This window comes from Oncorhynchus mykiss, chromosome 12 (genome assembly GCF_057628025.1).
Source record: "Oncorhynchus mykiss isolate SJ-2025 chromosome 12, ASM5762802v1, whole genome shotgun sequence".
Taxonomy (NCBI): domain Eukaryota; kingdom Metazoa; phylum Chordata; class Actinopteri; order Salmoniformes; family Salmonidae; genus Oncorhynchus; species Oncorhynchus mykiss.
This window is the reverse complement of record NC_143033.1, coordinates 69,464,194-69,487,313: the sequence shown is the minus strand read 5'-3', so window position 1 is coordinate 69,487,313 and position 23,120 is coordinate 69,464,194. Positions and strand designations below refer to the sequence as shown.

Sequence of the window (23,120 nt, the reverse complement as noted above, 5' to 3'; positions counted from 1 at the left end):
AGCTGACTTGTCAAAGTGGCTATCGGAGGGTCTAATCAGCCCCTACACCCTCCATAATTTCACTCCCTCAGCTTTGGGACACTTGTGCACAGGGGCGCAACTCTGGTTTAGAAGTGGGGGGGATATAACTTGGCAGGGGGTCTGGGGTCTTCGCATTTTTTGGGACGTCTTGAACTCATTGAGTAGAAATTCAGGCAATCTAATATGACCCATGGCCCTTATAGCCCTGTGTATTTGGAAATACAAAGAGGAAGCAAAAATGCATACCGTCATCAAGCTAGGTAAGAGACCATTATTGAATATGTTTATTTGATTGATAAGACTGAACTAGATCAATGATAATTCAATAATCAATATTGTGTTACACCTTTAACCAACAGCGTAAACAAATGAACTCTTACAAATAAAGTACAAAGACTTAACTTTTGATTGTCGTTATTAAGACCTCTTCTATATCAAATTTCAGCCAGACCGCCAAGCTAGCCCGAGCTGCCTGCACCACCACCAGTCTAGTCAATAACTCAACTCTCTCCCCAACACAACTTCCTTCCCATCTTTTTTCTTCCTTCCCATGTCTCAATGGTTTGGAAATCAACAGTTCAATGAAAACACATATAAACCTCCTACACATTAACACACAGAAACAGTACATTCTCCATGTACTGCAGAATATTTTTACTTGTATACACTGTGGCTGGGTCACCCCATCCTGCCCCTAGGGGTCCACGGCCCTGCAGCGCCCCAACACAACACACCCCACTCATCTTTAGGAAACGTTCATTATTGGTTTCAGGTCTGTTAGGCTAAGGCCAGAGTGACAACCAACAGTACGGCAGACCCACAGGGCCAGGACTGAGCAGCCCAGCAGCTAAGGTATCTCCCCTGACGTGGGCATGTTTTCAACAGACTCCTTTTGTCATACAGTATTCGATTAAAGGAATCCAGACCTTATGAAAGTTGTACAGTATACCCTTAATCTTGTAATAAATCAAATTTAGTGATACATAACTTGACATTTCTGCCATCCATTGTGACATTGTGGGAGGATAAACAACTTTGAAATTAATAGAAATGCATGTCTTAGCCGCTATAATGCTAGGTTACACAGTTTCGTCTGATAACGGTCTCCAGTATCAACATTTCCAAGAAAACAAAAACAGGGAGAATCTGTAGACATACTCTTTGACAGAATTTAGCCAGCCTTCACAAGACCATAACACAAACAATTATGTCCCCTTCTGTGTGTTTTACACCTCCAAAAGAATCATGAAGTGCAAGATATTCAGTTTAACTAGCTTATAGTACGTTCTATGGTCTTTAACTGCAGTCATTTATGTCTGAAATTATATGAACAGAAGCAACACAGACAGCAGCTGCCTCTGTTCATCTCTCCCGCGCTGGCCTTCACACACCTGTCTGCGCACTCTGTGTTGTCCGTGTGTTCCTAAATCCAGACTTCTGCTTACCCCACCCTGCTTCTGCATATGACAAAGAGGCATGCATGAACGTGGAAATGGAGGGGCGAGGGGAAGGGAGTTATTTGAAAATCACCCAAAGAAAAAAGGAAAGAGCCAAAGGAGGAAGCACAGAGACACAACATCAACCACTCCCTCATTATAGGCTACACAAAATGCACACACACACACACACACATTTTGCCTGTCCCACCAGTTTTTAAACGGATATCAAACATTTTACTGGGTCTTAAATCCAGACAAGGATTGATTTACATTACTGGTGATTTATCTACTGTCGTACTTGTGACCAGTATTAATAGGATAAACTAAATCCTTTTGTGACAATATTGGGAGGAACAATGCGCTTTATTAAGCCATATGTTCTGCTTGTTATTGCTGGAATATTCTTGATTCTCGGGTATGTAAACCATTTTGACATTACTTCCAGTTTATTCCTTTTTCTGTTATTAAATAAGGGGCTTTTGTGAATGATTTTCATATTAGTTTCTAAGAGCTCTGAGAATATTTCTTGAATGTGACTATGTTCTAATCTGTTAAGGGTTGGATGGATTTAAGAAATTAGATTTAATCAAGATTAAAGATATAACATACCTCTTAAACTGAAATTACATAAATTATTTATCAATATCTGGTGTTGACAAATATCAGCATTTCCTAAAATGTATTTCTCTTAATTTTTTTATTTGTGAATGTATTGTAATAGTAGCAGTAACTGAAGCCAATGTATTCATTTCTTCACCCTATACAACAATAATATGATATCATTTTATTGATTTTGTGTTGTATGCACTTGTCTAAACTTGGAGGTTTACATAAAACATTTCATGTCATTTTCTAATTTGATCACTCTTATCACAGGTCATTTTTCTGTGCTGCGGGAAATTCAAACGAGACTCGTCATTCACATGAATTCAATGAAAACCAGCCGTTCTCATTCTCACTCGCTCAAGACAACGTAGTTCAACTTAATGAAACCAGTTGTAACACCTTTGTAAGTACTGTAGTACACCTTCGTGACACATTTATTCATTATCATTCATAAGTATTTTTCAAAATAAAAGCCCATGATCAATACAGATCTACAATACTTGTAGAGGGAGGGGACAATGTTATGTCTGTGCCGATGAGTAACTTATTCATAAGACATATTCACCATAGTGCTGCTGAGAAAACCCAGTGATGTTGTTAGAGATGTGATGTCTCTTAATTTGAAAAACAATCCAGCAGCAGGAGGATTTGATTCCAAAAAAATTAAAAAGTGATATTTTCTAACAGGAAATTTGTTTTGATAGGCTATAGTTTATCTCATTATTAATAAGCTATATATATATATATATATATCAATGTCGGTGTATTTGAATGTCGCAGTTGTAGGACCTGCAGTAATAGGACATTTATTTCCTCTGCTGCTTTAGCACTTGAGCGAGAGAGAATGAGAACTGCGGGTTTTCACTGAATTTATATAAATTACAAGTGTAGGATAGTAATATGAACTTGTGGCACACACTTTTAGGTCCTCACCTGGTACAGGTCAGTACCTTTAAGGGTACATGTGTGCAAAATCTAGTATAATGGTACATTTTTCTTCACAATATAGTCAATGTTTAAAACGTAGGTGGAGCAATGTGCTGGCGTGGACTCAATAGCATAATTTGGGGGCATGGTCTAAAACAAGGCTCTTCAACACGGTTCCTGGAACGCTAATGTTTTGTAGATTTTCACTCCAAAGCTAGTATACTGTCGCACACTGGATTCTAATAATTAGCTTGTTGATAAGCTGAATCAAGTTACAACTGGGGTTGGAGTGAAAACCTACAGGAGGGTAGCTCTCCAGGAACAGGGTTGGAGAGCCCTGGCCTAAAATACAGTGCCTTGCAAAAGTATTCCTACCGCTTGGATTTCTTCCAATATAATTGTGTTACAAAGTGGAATTAAAATCAATTTAATTAATTTGTTTTGTCAACAATCTACAAAGAATACTCTAATGTCAAACTTAAAAAACAGAGTCAATACATGTTAGAAACACCTTTGGCTGTGATTACATCTGTGAGTCTTCTTATCATCTGCAAGAATGTAAGAATTTCCTCTGTGTTGTCTTAGGAATTCAGCATTCTCTGTTTTGATCTTGCCAACCTCCATTGTCTCACCTCTGAGAGGCAGAGGTTACGTCATGTACTGTAAGTGATATCTGATTGGAGGTTAACTTCATAGTCACTCTATTGGTCAACAGCTCAGATGCTTATAAAAGGGTCTAAGATTCATTGTTCTTTCTCTTTTTTGTTCCTGCTGTGGACTTTTGGGGCATGGCCTTTCAGGCTATGGTTTCTCTCGCTTTCTGATCATGCATAGAATAATGCTTTGTTAATGTTAGTTATGCCTTGTGAATCCATTTATTTTTACGAAGTAATTCAATATGGATGTATCCAAATAAATGTCACTTGAAAACAGCTTAAGCAAATGCAGATACTTTGTTGTTATTCTGTCTGCACTTTTTGACGTTAATGAAAGTTAGCGGTAGTTGGCTAGCTAGCAAGCAAGGGAAAAGAACATTGCCAGCTACTATGGTAATGAAACATTTAGAACGAACGACCATAGATACAGAACAAAAAGACTGTATGGCTGGGTCGCGTCTCTCGCAAACGAACCGATAGAATGAATGACCAGCCGGCTTGGGTAGCAACCCTAGATTTGTGTCGGGACTATATCTTATGGAAGGATGAAATATTATGAATAAATTAATCCAAAAACGTTTTTAATGAGAATATGTCAATCATTATTTGAATACTGTATGTTGGTAACCCACGGTAACAACACCGTGCCAATATATCCTCCATACACGGACTTCTTAGGCATTATCACTTAATTAATGAGTATATACCAAATACTTTAAGTTCATTTTAGTATACTGCAAACGAACGGTATCCTTTCAGTTGAGCAAATTGGTTAGATTTAATTTAATTTGATAATTTGGATCACAATTTATTTTGGATAATTTACTCAATGAGTTGTTGGATGCAGCAACACCTACATGGGAATATGCATAAAAGTAACAAACTTCAGAGGACCTTTGAAACTTCACTTTTATTGCTGACTTTTTAATTTGAATTGCAATGTGTTTCTGCAAGAGAAAACAACTGGCAAAAATAATTACGTTTCAGTGGCAAAGTCAACAAAAGGGAAATTATCACTTTTCAACCTCATTTGTCATCTAGCAGCTCCCCAAAAATCAACATATGTGAAAACATCATGTGTTATGAAAAAAAGTTACGTAGTTTTAATGAAACTGAAATCTGATGTTGTAGTAATGTTCATCATGTGATTTTAAGCAAACATGAGCAGGCAAATTTAGGCCCGATACCTACCCATAAAAAAAAACATCCAAGAGGGCATAGCAGTCAGTCGTCTTGTGTTCGTCTAGTCGTGTCCCGTGCATGTATATCTTTTTATGTCCATACATTTTTTATGTCCATACATCCATACATTTTTCTTAACCTCAACATACTCTCCTGGAACCCGCCTCACCCAATGTAGTATGGATCTGCTATTTTCTTTACCTTAGAACCTGAATGCCCAAAAGAAGCTAACCAGCTAACAGCTAGCTAGTAGTCAGCTAGCCACTGCTGGCGGTCATCAGCTAAACTTTAGCCCGGACAACTCCTGTCAGTCTCCACAGCGCGATTCAACCCAGAGCATATCAGACGACTTCTTCTCCATATCTCCGGATTCCTACCGCAAGCTCGGAACCTTTTCACCTGGATTATCGTAGCTAGCTAGCTGCTATCGAAGTGGCTACTCCTGGCTAACGTCTCTGTCCCGAAGCAAGCAACAATTAGCCTGGAGCCAGCCTATGCTAGCCCCATCTCCCAGCTAGATGATGTCCATCACCCACTCCTTGGGCTACAATACCTATCTATTTTGCCAATTGGCCTGGACCCCTTTTACTGCTGATACGGAGCCCCGCCGATTCATCACAACTGGACTACCGACGTAATCCCCCCAAGGGGTTTTTAAAACAAGCTCCCCCGTCGCGATGTCCTCTGAATGCCCATCTGCTAGCCGCGGCCTGCTGTCCAGCTGTCTAGAGCATATTGGACTGTTAGCTGAATAGGTCCATCAGCCAATATCTTGGGATACTATACCTGGACCCTTTTACTACAGGGAGCCTTGCTGATCCATCACGACTGGTCTGCCGACGTAACCGCAAGAGGGGGCTACAACAGACTTCTTCCGCCGCGATGCCTCTCTAAGGCCCTTCTGCTAGCCCCAGCCCGCTAACTGTCTGAATCACTGTCTCCAGCCCGCCTAGCTACCCACTGGACCTCTATGATCACTCAGCTACGCATGCCTCTCCCTAATGGCAATATGCCTTGTCCATTGCTGTTTTGGTTAGTGATTATGTATAATTTCACTGTAGAGCACCAAGCCCTGCTCAATATGCCTTAGCTAACCCTTTTATTCCACCTCCCACATGTGGTGACCTCACCTGGTTTAAATGGTGTCTCTAGAGACAACACCTCTCTCATCGTCACTCACTGTCTAGGTTTACCTCCACTGTATTCACATCCTACCATACCTTTGTCTGTACATTATGCCTTGAATCTATTATAGCGTGCCCGGAAACCTGCTCCTTTTACTCTCTTTTCCGAACGTGCTAGACAACCAGTTCTTATAGCCTTTAGCCATACCCTTATCCTACTTCTCCTCTTCCTCTGGTGATGTAGAGGTTAATCCAGGCCCTGCAGTGCCAAGCTCCACTCCCATTCCCCAGGCGCTCTCATTTGTTGACTTCTGTAACCGTAAAAGCCTTGGTTTCATGCATGTTAACATTAGAAGCCTCCTTCCTAAGTTTGTTTTATTCACTGCTTTAGCACACTATGCCAACCCTGATGTCCTAGCCATGTCTGAATGCGGGCTTAAGAAGGTCACCCAAAACCTTGACATTTTTCTCTAACTATAACATTTTCTGACAAGATAGAACTGCCAAAAGGGGGCAGAGTTGCAATCTACTGCAGATCTGTGTCCAAACAATTTGAGCTTCTACTTTTAAAAATCCACCTTTCCAGAAACAAGTCTCTCACCATTCCCGCTTGCTATAGACCACCTTCTGCCCCCAGCTGTGCCCTGGACACCATATGTGAATTGATTTCTCCCCATCTATCTTCAGAGCTCGTGCTGTTAGGTGACCTAAACTGGGACATGCTTAACATCCAGGCCATCCTACAATCTAAGCTTGATGGCCACATACCGGAGTGCCAAGTCTAGGACAAAAAAGCTTTTCAACAGTTTTTACCCCCAAAGTCGTGAACAGGTAATCAAATGGCTACCCGGACTATTTGCATTCTGTGCCCAACCTCTCTTTTTACGCTGCTGCTACTCTCTGTTTATCATATATGCATAGTCACTTTAACTATACATTCATGTACATACTACCTTAATTGGGTCGACCAACCATTGCTCCCGAAAATAGGCTAATCGGGCTATCTACATTGTGTCCCACCCGCCAACCCCTCTTTTTACGCTACTTCTACTCTCTCTGTTCATCAAATATGCATAGTCACTTTAACCATATCTACATACTACCTCAATCAGCCTGACTAACCGGTGTCTGTATGTAGCCTGGCTACTTTTATTGCCTCACTACTGTATATAGCCTGTCTTTTTACTGTTTAATTTATTTACCTACCTATTGTTCACCTAATACATTTTTTGCACTATTGGTTAGAGCCTGTAAGTAAGCATTTCACTGTAAGGTCTACCTACACCTGTTGTATTCAGCGCACGTGACAAATAAACTTTGATTTGATGCCCTCAATCTCACAAAAATGATCAATGACCCTACCAGGTACAACCCCAAATCTGTAAACAAGGGCACCCTCATAGACATCATCCTAAGGAACCAGCCCTACGAATACACCTCTGCTGTCTTTAACCAGGATCTCAGCGATCACTGTCTCATTGCCTGCGTCCGTAATTGGTCTGTGGTCAAACGACCACCCCTCATCACTGTCAAACGCTCCCTAAAACACTTCAGCGAGCAGGCCTTTCTAATCCACCTGGCCCGGGTATCCTGGGAGGATATTGACCTAATTCCGTCAGTAGAGGACGCCTGGTTGTTCTTTAAAAGTGCTTTCCTCACCATTTTAAATAAGCATGCCCCATTCAAAAAAAATGTAGAACCAGGAACAGATATAGCCCTTGGTTCACTCCAGACCTGACTGTACTTGACCAGCACAAAAGCATCCTGTGGCGTACTATATTAGCATCGAATAGCCCCAGCGATATGCAACTTTTCAGGGAAGTTAGGAACCAATATACACAGGCAGTTTGAAAAAGCTAGCATTTGCATTCCTAACAGAAATTTGCATCCTGTAGCACAAACTTCAAAATGTTCTGGGACACTAAAGTCCATGGAGAAAAAGAGCACCTCTTCCCAGCTGCCCACTGCACTGAGGCTAGGAAACTGTCACCATCGATGATTGAGCATTTTAATAAGCATTTTTCAACGGCTGGCCTTGCTTTCCGCCTGGCTACCCCTACCACGGTCAACAGCCCTGCATCCCCCACAGCAACTTGCCCAAGCCTTTCTTCTTCACCCAAATCCAGATAGTTCATGTTCTGAAAGAGTTGCAAAATCTGGACCCCTACAAATCAGCCAGGCTAGACAATCTGGACCCTATCTAAAATTATCAGCTGAAATTGTTGCAACCCCTATTACTAGCCTGTTCAACCTCTTTCGTATCGGCTCAGATCCCCAATGATTGGAAAGCTGCCGCAGTCATCCCTCTCTTCAAAGCGCTACAGACATATCTATCTTACCCTGCCTTTCTAAGGTCTTCGAAAGCAAAGTTAACAAACAGATCACCGACCATTTCGAATCCCACCATACCTTCTCCGCTATGCAATCTGGTTTCCGAGCTGGTCATGGGCGCACCTCGGCCATGCTCAAGGCCCTAAACCATATCATAACCGCCATCGATAAGAGACAATACTGTGCAACTGTATTTATCGACCTGGCCAAGGCATTCGACTCTGTCAATCACCACATTCTTATTGGCAGACTCAACACCCTTGGATTCTCAAACGACTGCCTCGCCTGATTCACCAACTACTTCTCAGACAGAGTTCAGGGTGTCAAATCGGAGGGCCTGTTGTCTCGACTTCTGGCAGTCTCTATGGGAGTGCCACAGGGTAAAACTGACTATCCTGCCGATCCTTGACTTTGGCGATGTCATTTACAAAAGAGCCTCCAACACTCTACTTAGACTGTATCCAATTTGCTATCACAGTGCCATCCGTTTTGTCACCAAGCCCCATACACTACCCACCACTGTGACCTGTATGCTCTCGTTTGCTGGCCCTCGCTTCATATTTGTCTACAAACCCACTGGCTCCAGGTCATCTAAGTCTTTGCTAGGTAAAGCCACGCCATATCTCAGCTCACTGGTCACCATAGCAACACCCACCCGTAGCACGCGCTCCAGCAGGTATATTCCACTGGTCACACCTCAAAGCTATTTCGTCATTTGGCTGCCTCTCCTTCCAGTTCTCTGTTGCCAATATCACTGTAACTGGAGACTAATTTCTCCCTCACTAACTTTAAGCACCAGCTGTCAGAGCAGCTCACAGATCACTGCACCTGTACATAGCCCGTCTGTAAACAGCCCATCCAACTACCTCATCCCCATACTGTTCTTTTTTTGCTCCTTTGCACCCCAGTATCTGCTTGCACATCTTTCACTCCAGTGTGAAATTGCTAAATTGTAATTATTTCGCCAATATGGCCTATTTATTGCCTTCCCTTATCTTACCTCATTTGCACACACTGTATATATATACTTTTTCTATTGTGTTATTGACTGTTTGTTTATTCCATGTGTAACTCTGTTGTTTGTTGCACTGCTTTGCTTTTTCTTGGAAAGGTCGCAGTTGTCAATGAGAACGTGTTCTTATCTAGCCTACCTGGTTAAATAAAGGTGAAATAAATGTAAAACAATATCACCCAAACTAGACACTGCACTTGTGGAGAACTGAGAAGATTGGACAGCTGTTATCAATCTGATAATTACACCTTTCCTCCCTAGGTTGTAGTTACACCATTTTGTGTATACCAACCAGATCCTCTCAGATCTTCACAAGTGCTTAGGGTTTAGGGAACGATTTGGGATGGGGCCATTGAAGCCTTTCCTGCCCATTTGGTTCAAGAACCTCAAGAAGAACAGTCATGGCGTGTACTGGTTTAGCTTCTCCATGAAGGTAGACTGAAAGCATATCAATCAATTAAATTAATTTATAAATCCCTTTTACATCAGCTGATATCACAGTGTGATAAAGAAACCCAGCCTAAAACCCCAAATAGCAGGTAATGCAGATATAGAAACATGGTGGCTAGGAAAAACTTGCTACAAAGGCAGGAACCTAGGAAGAAACCTAGAGAGGAAACGGGCTCTGAGGGGTGGCCAGTCCTCTTCTGGCTGTGCCGGGTTGAGATTATAACAGTACATGGCCAAGATGTTCAAACGTTCATAGATGACCAGCAGGGTCAAATAATAATAATCACGTTGTTGTAGAGGGTAAAACAGGTCAGCACCTCAGGAGTAAATGTCAGTTGGCTTTTAATAGCCGAGTATTCAGAGTTAGAGACAGCCAGTGCGGTAGAGAGAGTCGAAAACAGCAGGTCCCGGACAAGGTAGCACATCCGGTGAACAGGTCAGGTTTCCATAGCCACAGTCATAACATTTTAAACTGGAGCATCTGCACGACCAGGTGGACTGGGGACAGCAAAGTCCTCAGGCCAGGTAGTCCTGAGGCAAGGTCCCAGGACTCAAGTCCTCCGGGAGGGAGAGAGAATTAGAGGGAACATACTTAAATTCACACAAGATATGAGATAAGACAATCCCAGAACAGCAAAGGACATTGTGAAGATGCTGGAGGAAACAGATACAAAGTATCTATATCCACAGTAAAAACAAGTCCGATATCAACATAACCTGAAAGGCCGCTCAGCAAGGAAGAGGCCACTGTTCCAAAACCGCCATAAAAAAACCAGACTACGGTTTGCAACTGAACATGGGGACAAGGATCGTACTTTTTGGAGAAATGTCCTCTGGTCTAATGAATCAAAAATAGAACTGTTTGGTGATAATGACCATTGTTATGTTTGGAGGAAAAAGGGGGCAGCATCATGTTGTGGGGTGCTTTTCTGCCGGAGGGACTGGTGCACTTCACAAAATAGATGGCATCACGAGGTAGGAAAATTATGTGGATATATTGAAGCAACATCAAGACATCAGTAAGGAAGTTTAAAGCTTGGTCGCAAAAGGGTCTTCCAAATGGACAATAACCCCAAGCATACTTCTAAAGTTGTGGAAAAATGGTTTAAGGACAACAAAGTCAAGGTGTGGCCATCACAAAGCCCTGACCTGAATCCCATTGGCCTACAAACCTGACTCAGTTACACCAGCCAGTCAGGAGGAATGGGCCAAAATTCACACAACTTATTGTGGGAAGCTTGTAGAAGGCTACCCAAAACATTTGACTCAAGTTAAACCATTTAAAGGCAATGCTTCCACATTCTAATTGGGTATATATAAACATCTGACCCACTGGGAATGTGATAAAATAAATTAAAAAACAATGATTTCTCTGCTATTATTCTGACATTTCACAATCTTAAAATAAAATGGCGATCCTAACTGACCTAAAACAGGTAATATTTACTAGGATTAAATGTCAGGAATTGTGAAAAACTGAGTTTAAATATATTTGGCTAAGGTGTATGTAAACTTCTGACTTCAACTGTATATATCATTTGGCAATTTGGGTAAATTCTTTGAAGGATCAGAACCATCTTTGAACATATCCCTCTAGTGGTGTGGGGACTGCGCTTTGGCAAAGTGGGTGGGGTTATATGCTGCCTGGTTGGCCCTGCCCGGGGGTATCGTCGGACAGGGTCACAGTGTCTCCTGACCCCTCCTGTCTCAGCTTCCAGAATTTATGCTGCAATAGTTAGTGTCTTGAGGCTAGGGTCAGTCTGTTATATGTGGAGTATTTCTCCTGTCTTATCTCATATCTTGTGTGAATTTAAGTATGTTCCCTCTAATTCTCTCTCCCTCCCGGAGGACTTGAGTCCTGGGACCTTGCCTCAGGACTACCTGGCCTGAGGACTTTGCTGTCCCCAGTCCAGCTGGTCGTGCAGATGCTCCAGTTTAAAATGTTATGACTGTGGCTATGGAAACCTGACCTGTTCACCGGATGTGCTACCTTGTCCGGGACCTGCTGTTTTCGACTCTCTCTCCTTCCTGAGCGGTGTGACGGCTGCGTGATCCCATGGTGTTTATACTTGAGTACTATTGTTTGTACAGATGAACGTGGTACCTTCAGGCATTTGGAAAATGCTCCCAAGGATGAACCAGACTTGTGGAGGTCGACAATTTTTAATCTGAGGTCTTGGCTGATTTCATTTTCCCATGATGTCAGGCAAAGAGGCACTGAGATTGAAGGAAGACCTTGAAATACATCCACAGGTACACCGCCAATTGACACAAATGGTGTCAATTAGCCTATCAGAAGCTTCTAAAGCCATGACATAATTTTCTGGAATTTTCCAAGCTGTTTAAAGGCACAGTCAACTTACTGTATATAAACTTCTGACCCACTGGAATTGTGATACAGTGAATTAAGGGAAATGTGTCTGTAAGATAATTATTGGAAATATTGCTAGTGTCATGCACAAAGTAGATGTCCTAACCTACTTGCCAAAACTATAGTTTGTTAACAAGAAATTTGTGGAGTGGTTGAAGAACAAGTTTTAATGACTCCAACCTAAGTGTATGTAAACTTCCTACTTCAACTGTAAATCACGAATAGTAGGTTATAGTGGTGATTTGAAAAGATTAAAAGAAATACAACAGATATTGTTAAGCAGACAAATGAGGCACCACAATTACCCTTCTGCAGGAAAACTCCTCTTAGCAAACTCAAATGTATTTTAGTTAGAGTAAACATACAACTTTGTAATAAGCATTGAACACTTTTCTGCTGTCCAAAACATTTGAAAGGTTCAAGTAGTGCTTTTTCAAAACAATGCACACTGACTTGACTGAGAAATATCAGCAAACGGCAAACACAGAACATCACATCTGACTAAAGTCTTAGGTCACCTAGGCAAAAGCACATTCAACATTTTACACTTGCCATTTAGGCCAGGGTTTCCCATAAAATCATCCTCTCCATCTTAAATGTATATTTCAGTTCTTTGGGATTGGTTAGTTTATGTTGTGGAAAGAACAGCTGCTTTCCCCAGTAACATGGGACTCTTTACAACATGATTAAACTTTGTTGCTCCTTGTTTTAGCAAGTTGTTGCAGCAAAAAGGTATCATGAAATATACTCACCCGGTCAATGGCTTACCAAATCAAAAATAGAACACACTGATTTGACTACAGAAATATCAGCAAAAGTTAACAGAACAGCATACTGATACAGTCTCTGATTTGAGTCGGCGGTTGCTTTGGTGAAAGCTGCACCTTCAATGTTACATCCTTGCCATTTAGGCCAGAGTTTTCCAACCACCAGAGTTAACTACTGGGCCTTGGCTTAACAAGTAAAATAAAAAAATCCCCTAGCACGTGGGGTTGGGTAGATGGTTTTGGGAACCCCCGATTTAGGCAAGTAACTTCAAATAAAATGTTATAAGTCACATGCGCAAAATACAGTGAAATGCTTACTTACGAGCCCCTAACCAACGGTGCAGTTTAAAAAAAACAGATAAGAATAAGAGATAAAATTAACAAGTAATTAAAGAACAGCAGTAAAAAAAAAAGACAATATATACAGGGGGGTGCCGGTACAATGTGTCAATATGCAGGGATGTTGGGGTGTCAATGTGCAGTGCGGGACACCGGTTAGTTGAGGTAGTATGTACATGTAGGTAGAGTTATTAATAAAGTGAAAATGCATAGATGACAATAGAGTGGCAGTGGTGAGGTGATTGGAGGAGGGGGGGGGGGGGGGGGGTCAATGCAAATAGTCTGGGTAGCCATTTGACTCGATGTTCAGGAGTTTTATGGCCTGGGGGTACAAGCTGTTTAGAAGCCTCTTGGACCTAGACTTGACGCTCCGGTACCGCTTGCCGTGCAGTAGCAGAGGGAACAGTCTAGGGTGGCTGGAGTCTGACAATTTTTAGGGCCTTCCTCTGACACGGCCTGGTATAGAGGTCCTTGATGGCAGGAAGCTTGGCCCCAGTGATGTACTGGGCCGTACGCACTACCCTCTGTAGTGCCTTGCGGTCGGAGGCCGACCAGTTACCATACCAGGCAGTGATGCAACCTGTCAGGATGCTCTCGATTGTGCAGCTGTAGAACCTTTTGAGGATCTGAGGACCCCTGCCAAATCTTTTCAGTCTCCTGAGGGGGAATATGCCCGCTTCACGACTGTCTGGTGTGCTTGGACCATGTTAGTTTGTTGGTGATGTGGACACCAAGGAACTTGATGCTCTCAACTTGCTCCACTGCAGCCCCGTCGATGAGAATGGGGGCATGCTCGTTCCTCTTTTTCCTATAGTCCACAATCATCTCCTTTTGTCTTTATCACGTTGAGGGAGCGGTTGTTTTCCTGGCACCACACGGCCAGATCTCTGACCTCCTCCCCATAGGCTGTCTCATTGCTGTCGGTGATCAGGCCTCCCACTGTTGTCATCTGCACATTTAATGAGGGTTTTGGAATTGTGCCTGGCCATGCAGTCATGAGTGAACAGGGAGTACAGGAGGGGACTGAGCACACACCCCTGAGGGGACCCCGTGTTGAGGATCAGCGTGGTGGATGTGTTGTTACCTACCCTTACCACCTGGGAGTGGCCTGCCAGGAAGTCTAGGATCCTGTTGCAGAGGGAGCTGTTTAGTCCCAGGGGCCTTAGCTTAGTGATGAGCTTTGAGGGCACTATGGTGTTGAACGCTGAGCTGTAGTCAATGAATAGCATTCTCACATAGGTGTTCCTTTTGTCCAGGTGGTAAATGGCAGTGTGGAGTGCAATAGAGTACATCATTTATGGATCTGTTGGGTTATGCAAATTGGAGTGGATCTAGGGTTTCTGGGATGGTGGTATTGTTATGAGCCATGTATGCAAATTGGAGTGGGTCTAGGGTTACTGTGATGATGTTGTTGATGTGAGCCATGGCCAGCCTTTCAAAGTGCTTCATGGCTACAGACGTGAGTGCTACTGGTCGGTAGTCATTTAGGCACATTACCTTAGTGTTCTTGGGCACAGGCACTACAGTGGTCTGCTTAAAAAAACATGTTGGTATTACAGACTCGGACAGGTGGAAAATGTCAGTGAAGACACTTGCCAGTTGGTCAGTGCATGCTCGCAGTACACGTCCTGGTAATCTGTATGTCCCTGCGGCCTTGTGAATGTTGACCTGTCTAAAGGTCTTACTCACATTGGCTGCGGAGAGCGTGATCACAGTCTTCCGGTACAGCTGGTGCTCTGATGCATGTTTCAGTGTTTTGCCACAAAGTGAGCATAGAAGGAGTTTAGCTCATCTGGTAAGCTTGTCACTGGGCAGCTCTCGGCTGTGCTTCCCCTTGTAGTCTGTAATGGTTTGCAATCCCTGCCACATCCGACGAGCATCAGAGATGGTGTAGTACGACTCGATATTAGTCCTGTATTGATTATTTGAGAGAGGGTATCAGAGGGTATAGTGGGATTTCTAGTAAACTTCCAGTTTAGAGTCCCGCTCCTTGAAAGCAGCATCTCTATCCTTTAGCTCAGTGCGAATGCTGCCTGTAATCCATGTCTTCTGGTTGGAGATAAAAATATATGTCAATTTAATGAGGCAAAAACTTTTTTTCCATGCAGGTTTCACCGATCAAATAGCCTAACATTCATGTCTCCCAATCAACAAAAATGTGCTGTTAACAAACAACATGTCCTGAAAACAGGACAGGTCAAAGTAAAATGGACAATCACAACTGTTGTTCAGGAGTTTTACCCCATTGTCACGATCACTGGTTTCAAGTTTGTATCTATCAATTACTGACAAGCTGATCTTGGCAAAAAATAAAATACTTCTTAATTTCCCACTGTGTAAACACATTGTAAATAGGCTCACGATAACTAATGATTTAGTCGGGTAGCTGATGTTCAAAGCTTAAATAGCCAAATTGATATGTCACAGGAATCAGGTCTAATAAATCCAATGCAACTGCTGTTGATGATTTACTTACAGGAGAGTGAGACCAAATCATGGACGCTGGACAGAGTGGATTTCAGTTGTAACAAAAAGGCAGTTTATTGAGTCAAAAGATATCTTGTCCTGCAGTTAACGTGCACGGACCTGATTCATATAACTCAAAATGGAGTTAGCTGAAAAAGGGGCCTAAACAAAGGTTACAACAGTTTTTATACATAGAATAATGTAGGTGGAGTCTTGTCGTGGTGGTCTTCTGACTGGTCCCGAAGGGTTGGAGGCGGACCTGCTCCAGCCAGAGCAGGAGCCCCAATGGTGCACAGCAGAGCCTTCTGCTCTGGGCACCCGACCAGTAGAGGGGGGATGAAGTGTGTGTGTTTATGCAATGGAATGTCTGTGTGTCCTGGGGTCGTGAGATAAGAGGAACTGAAACTGGCAGTTTATGGCTGGGGGTAGGGTGCTTCCTGTTCGAACAGGGTTGCGTGCAATGACTTGAGTCAAGCGGATAAGTTTGGCGCTGTATAATATATGAGCTATGTGTATGAATATATGTATATATGACACTGCCTGTTTTACAAATAGTGGGCCTACCACGTGGATTGGCATTCAAAAAAATCCATTGTGGGCTGACATGGTAAACTACAACCCAGTAAGCACGAGCCAACGTCTTTTGGACTACTTTTTCAGAATCCATGCTTCAAGATATATTTGATCATGTGGACTGGGATATGTTCCAGGTACCCTCTAAGAATAACATTGACGTATACACTGACACAGTGACTGAATTCATCAGGAAGTGTATAGGGGATGTTGTTCCCTCTGTGACTATTCCTACCCAAATCAAAAACTGTGGACAGATAACAGCATTCGCGCAAAACTGAAAGCGCAAACCACCGCTTTTAACCATAGCAAGGTGACTGGGAATATGGTTGAATGCAAACAGTGCAGATAAGTCAATCAAACAGGCAAAATGTCAGTTCAGAGACAAAACGGGGTCGCAATTCAACGGCTCTGACATGAGACGCATGTGGCAGGGACTCCAGACAATCACGGATTATAAAGGGAAAACCAGTCACGTCGCATACACTGACGTCTTGCTCCCGGACAAGGTAAACTTCGTCTTATTATACATGGCCAACACACAGTTAAATGTCAGTCACCAAAAAAGTTCAATATTTTGCCACTGAGTCCCAGACCATGCCGACTACTGCCAAAAGGCAAACTGCCATATTACTCCTCCCATTCATGTTTAAACAAGACTGGGTACAAACAGGTTCTTAGTTTGGGTTAAGTGGAATAATATGGAATTCCCACACATGTATGAACGCCACAATTATTTTCCCTCCTCCACAATAGTCAGCGCAAACTGAATGACTGAGGCTTTCTTTTCAGCCTCGTCAAAAAGGAAAACAAAGTTTACACAATGATTTAACAGGTTATTGTTGCAGGGTTGAGGGAAGCACTAACTAAACAGTCATTGAACTTCTCAAGATTTAAATCAAACTATTCAATATAATAACTAGGTATTTTTGTACACTTCTACACCACATACCCCTCTCTGAGTGGTATTGAATAAAGACAATGGCTCTCTGAAGCTACATGCAATGAATATCAGTACAGCATTTGTTGTATTATCAAAACATTTTAACCCTTTAAAAATGTCTGCACACTCGTGAATCATTGCATTTTTCAAGTGTGCAATATGGTTGAATTGATAATTTCCTGTATACTTTAAATATCTTGCCTACCTGTATATACTACTACATACTATGGGATTAACAGTATGTTAATAGCTGAACACACACAGGCAGCATGAATGTGGCTTTGGCCACACCACATCCAAGGTAATGTAAGGATAGTGTAAAGCCTAATTTACACCCTACACAATAAGATACGCAAATGTATGCAGCCCGGTAATGTGTAACCACTCAACTATGCAGTGTTGCCATTTTGCGAAGCTAATTACGTCCTTACGTGGTGTACTTGTGTAAGGGTATAAATTACGTTTAAAACAAAAGTTGAAAATCTGATGTCTAAGTAACATTTTGTTAGTGTAAAAAGACCATAAATGTTTTCATGACAGACTTGAACTGATTCTCTTCTGCCTCTCCAAAGGTATGTCTACTTCAGCTTCTTCTCTGAAAGACTCAACAGGTAAGATCAAGTTCTGTTAATCTATTACAGCCTAATGTCGCTATAGTGTGAAATTAAAGTCACAGTATTGTCTGATTCTTACTAACATGGTGTGGTTTGAGGCTTGGATTGTATTGAGGGAAATTATTTTATGGTTTTATTGTTTCCAACAGAGAAATGACAATTGATGAGGACCAGCAGGTTAGTTGAGAAACTGAGAAATTCCCCCCACAAGTCATGGTACTTTTTACTTTTAAAAGGTAACATGGTAGTTTTAAAGTTATGATGATAGGATTTTAGTAGTTTTGTTCTGTCTCAAGATAATCCATAAAATTGTGGTAAACAACACCACACTCAGACAGAAAACGGAACGTTATATTCTCAGCCAGGCCCATCTTTTCAAAGAAAACACCATTTAATTATCTCTATTTGAGCAAAATAATTTGTTTTATTGCGATCACAAGAAAATCCGAACAATTTGGGTAAAGAGCGCCACAGTCAGGCAGAAAAATCTGAATGTTCTATCATAGTAGTTTCCCTGACAGATTTGGCTGCCAGGGCATTCAGAGTTTCATAACATGAGGGGTGTGTGGGTCCAAGAGGGCCTTTTCTAAAATAATTTCCTGCAATTCTACATTATTTTCCATGACTGGAGACATTATAATTATATATTTTATATTACCCAAATGATCAAAATGATAAGCTACTTTGTCATTTACATACTGAGATCAATAAAGCAAATTAAGCATTAATTTAAATGCAACCAATAGCATAGGCCAATGAAAATAGTGGATACACAGATTTTAGGCCTATAATATGAGGAGGACATTATAACTCACCAACCTTTCAGTGTCACTTACCAATTCAAACAGATTTTATAATATGAGGAGGACATTATAACCCACCAACCTTCCAGTGTCACTTACCAATTCAAACAGATTTTATAATATGAGGAGGACATTATAACCCACCAACCTTCCAGTGTCACTTACCAATTCAAACAGATTTTATAATATGAGGAGGACATTATAACCCACCAACTTTCCAGCGTCACTTACCAATTCAAACAGATTTTATAATATGAGGAGGACATTATAACCCACCAACTTTCCAGTGTCACTTACCAATTCAAACAGATTTTATAATATGAGGAGGACATTATAACCCACCAACCTTCCAGTGTCACTTACCAATTCAAACAGATTTTATAATATGAGGAGGACATTATAACCCACCAACTTTCCAGCGTCACTTACCAATTCAAACAGATTTTATAATATGAGGAGGACATTATAACCCACCAACTTTCCAGTGTCACTTACCAATTCAAACAGATTTTATAATATGAGGAGGACATTATAACCCACCAACTTTCCAGTGGCACTTACCAATTCAAACAGATTTTATAATATGAGGACATTATAACCCACCAACCTTCCTGTGTCACTTACCAATTCAAACAGATTTTATAATATGAGGAGGACATTATAACCCACCAACTTTCCAGTGTCACTTACCAATTCAAACAGATTTTTACCGTCATGATATTATGAAATGTTGCCCAAATACCTTCTAGCTGCTGCCTACCGTTCATTGACAGACGCAACTCAACAATCAGTTGTTTTGTGTTTTCCGCACTGGCTGCTACTTAGAAATGCTATAACAGTTAATAGATTACATTCACTGATATAAACCTGTCTTTGTCACACCCTCATCTGTTTCACCTGTCCTTGTGATTGTCTCCACCCCCTCCAGGTGTCACTTATTTTCCCTGGTGTATATATTCCTGTTTTTCCTGTCTCTCTGTGACAGTTCATCTTGTATGTTTTTCAAGTCAACCAGTGTGTTTTCCTGTACTCCTGCTTCTATTCTCTTTTTGCTAGTCCTCACGGTCTTGACCCTTGACTGTTTTCTGGACTCCGTACCCTCCTGCCTGACTATTCTGCCTGCCCTGACCTCGTGCCTGCCTGCCACTGTACCTCCTGGACTCTGAACTGGTTTTGACCTTTTGCCTTTCCACAACCATTCTCTTGCCTACCCCTTTTGGATTGTTTAATAAATATCAAAGACTCAAACCATCTGCCTCCCGTGTCTACATCTGGGTCTCGCCTTGTGCCCTTATTGTCTTCAAAATAATTGAAGACCCACGGACCCACGGACCAAATAAATCTCTGTGTGGAAAGGCGTCCCGTGGTCTGATTTGTCAATTAATTTTTTCTCGTATTAAAACCAGTGGTGTAAAGTACTTAAGTAAAAATACTTTAAAGTACTACTTGTTTTTTGGGGTATCTGTACTTGACTATATATATTTTTGACAACTTTAATACACTCCTAAAGAAAACAATGTACTTTTTACTCCATACATTTTCCCTGACACCTATAAGTATTCGTACAAATTTGTATGCTTAACAGGCCAGGGAAATTGTCAAATTCATGCACTTAGCAAGAGAACATCCCTGGTCATCCCCACTGCCTTTGGTCTGGAGGACTCACTAAATACCTGCTCATGGAATGTAATTTCAATATCTTGGGCATTAAAGTTATATTAGCTGACGTACTGTAAGTGTCTAACACATCAGTGTGGGGAGCTTTGATATATTAGGAGGCCACACCTGACATTAGTGTCTGACACATCAGTGTGGGGAGGTGTAGCCTAATACACCACAGCTTGTTTCAAGGTTGTTTAATTGCCAGTATCATATAAGTATTGAGATCACAACATGGCTCTGGTCAGTACAACACAGTCAGGCAAGACCTTTGTTCTGTTTCTCTAGATGTACTGATGTGGTGGCAGTGACCCCATGGTTGGCACCCATCGTCTGGGAAGGCACCTTTGACGCTGTGCTAATCGACAACATCTACAAGCCCATGAACCTCACCGTAGCAACCACTGTGTTTGCCGTTGGAAAGTGAGTACAACTTTTGACGAATATTCAAAAGGGAAGTTGAACTATCAATACTTTTTCAACTATAAGGAAATAAGTACCTGATGTAACATGGCAGGTAATAAAATGTAATGACGCTGTCATGATTCAGTGAGGTACAGGAGGCTGCCTTAATCGGGAATAATGGCGCATGGGAGTAGTTGATGTTGGGGGTTTAACTGCCTTGCTCTAGGACAGAACAGCAGATGTTTCCGGCTTGGTTCAGGGATTTGAACCAGTGACCTTTCGGTTACTGGCCCAACAATCTTAACCTCTAGGCTACCTGCCACCCCATCAGTTAGAGGTGTGCTGACATCAAAATCTCAGTTGCGACCTACTGCTGTGTCCTTAAGCAAGGCACTTATTAATCCTTATGATATGTATGCCTTTAAATACTGACAGATACGTCAGGTTTCTCCAAGATTTTCTGGAGACAGCAGAGAAGCACTTCATGGTCGGCTTCCACGTGCGCTACTACGTTTTCACTGATCGTCCCCACGATGTTCCTTCAGTGAACCTGTCTCAGGGGAGACATCTGAGTGTGATCCAGGTCCCGGGTTCAAACCGCTGGCAGGAGATATCAGCCCAGAGGATGGAGATCATCCAGACCACCATCGAACGTCAGATCAGAGGGGAAGCCGACTACATCTTCTGTCTGGACGTAGACAGCAAGTTCCACGCTCACTGGGGGTCCGAGTCTCTTGGAAGGCTGGTTGCTGTGATACACCCAGGCTACTACGAGCAGACCCGTGACCGCTTCCCGTACGAACGGCGTCCAGCCTCAACGGCCTACATCCCCATGGATGAGGGAGACTACTACTATGGCGGGGCTATGATCGGAGGGTTCGTGGAGGATGTGTACACACTAGCAAAGGTATGTCGGACCCGGTTTGAGGAGGATGCAGGGAATTCCATCGAGGCTGCCTGGCAGGAGGAGAGCCACCTCAACAGGTACCTGCTCGACAACAAGCCCAGCAAGGTGTTGTCTCCAGAGTACCTGTGGCAGGACTTCAAGGCCAAAACCAAAGAGGTCAAAGTAATTCGCTTCTCAGGGGTCATTAAAAACTATGCTGATGTTCGTCCCAATGTATAAAAATAGGTAGTGGCTATTAGACCGGCAGAAGAAAAACTTAAGTTAGTCGTAGCGGTAAAATTAATTGAGTTTAGGTTAAGGAACAAGGGTTAAGTTTAACTTTAGGTATAGTTTGACTGAGGTTAATGTTTGGGTTACGGTTAGGGAAAGGCATAATAACAGTAGTTTTGGGGGTGCTTATATTGGTCACCTGTGGGTGTTTCTTGTACATCACAACTCCTGAGAGTGGGGTCACGGGCCAGGGTCACCATTAACTTATTTCATTCTGTATTCTATCTATTTTGCATGTTGATTACTGTGAGGGAACAAAGAAATATGCAAAAAATGTAACAATGGTTGCAATAATAGTAATATGTTATTTTCTTGAAATAAATGTTTTACCATATTCCATATGTTTGTTGTGTCACTACTTCTTATTTAACCAAGGTCCAAAGTGATGTTTTGATTTAAAGCTTTATACTTTATTGGGATTCACACAAATGATAAATAGTGCTTCTTTCTGGTGGACGGTTAGGGTACATGAAATACAGGGAAATGAAATGTATTTAATAGCCAAACTAAAAACAACAGCTTTAGTGAACTAATCATCTGGCAACCACAGCACAGTGTCAGTAGAAACGGGAAGGACAGAGAACACATACTTGGATGAGCTAAGGAGCAACACCGGACTGGAGGAGGAGGATGTATCTGCAATGTAGGACTGGTACCTCTGGGGGACCCATTTATCCACCCATAATGTCCAAATTCATATGGTGAGGATAGGATGAGCTGAATTAATCACACATGAATAAAAAGTTATTGGAATGATTCATAATAGACAGATGTAGGACATTGTGACATGAGTCACACTTATTCCAACAGGTTCCTTTTTAAAAGTCAAAATGGAGGATGCACTTCAATGTGTAAAAACATCTGCCAACGTCAGGGCAATTGGCTAAATCCTTCATGTCAATGAGTCCACAGAGAAGTGGATGGGGGACGAGGTTCCAGAATAGCCTGACCAATCACATTGTATTGGGTTACGTGTGCTGCCCGGAAACCAAACAGAACTGAAACCAGGTGTGTATCTGCCCTATTTGACCAAAAGCATACAGTTTTGTACTATTTAACCAGGTGAATGAAGAGAGATGACCTAGCCAACAGATGAGTTCATCATTACATATTGCTTATACATGCAATAGGCATGTAATAATAATGTTGAGTGAGCTAGCCTAGCAAGCAAGCATTTAACTGCACCTTTTATACATGCTGTTCACTGTGTGTGACAAATACAATTTGTTTTGATTTTATCTCTCAATGTATTCAA

The 23,120-nt window shown here is 42.0% G+C and overlaps 1 protein-coding gene across 9 annotated transcripts; it reads left to right on the top strand.

The window, feature by feature from the left end:
- Positions 1-1,601: 1,601 nt before the first annotated feature.
- Positions 1,602-22,204, top strand: LOC110538060 (globoside alpha-1,3-N-acetylgalactosaminyltransferase 1). 9 transcript variants are annotated; one of them, XM_090193125.1, is made up of 6 exons: positions 1,610-1,875; positions 2,337-2,469; positions 3,579-3,655; positions 17,780-17,818; positions 20,572-20,706; positions 21,124-22,204. In XM_090193125.1, exons 1-6 carry the CDS (start codon positions 1,817-1,819, stop codon positions 21,812-21,814), a joined length of 1,134 nt encoding a protein of 377 aa, XP_090049251.1. In that variant the 5' UTR covers positions 1,610-1,816; the 3' UTR covers positions 21,815-22,204. The 9 variants fall into 9 exon arrangements, with proteins under 9 accessions (XP_021480293.2, XP_090049251.1, XP_090049254.1 ...); XM_090193128.1 differs by having other exon boundaries at positions 1,611-1,875; positions 21,234-22,204; XM_090193127.1 differs by lacking the exon at positions 3,579-3,655 and adding an exon at positions 17,971-17,998 and having other exon boundaries at positions 1,662-1,875.
- The last annotated feature ends 916 nt before the right edge of the window (positions 22,205-23,120 follow it).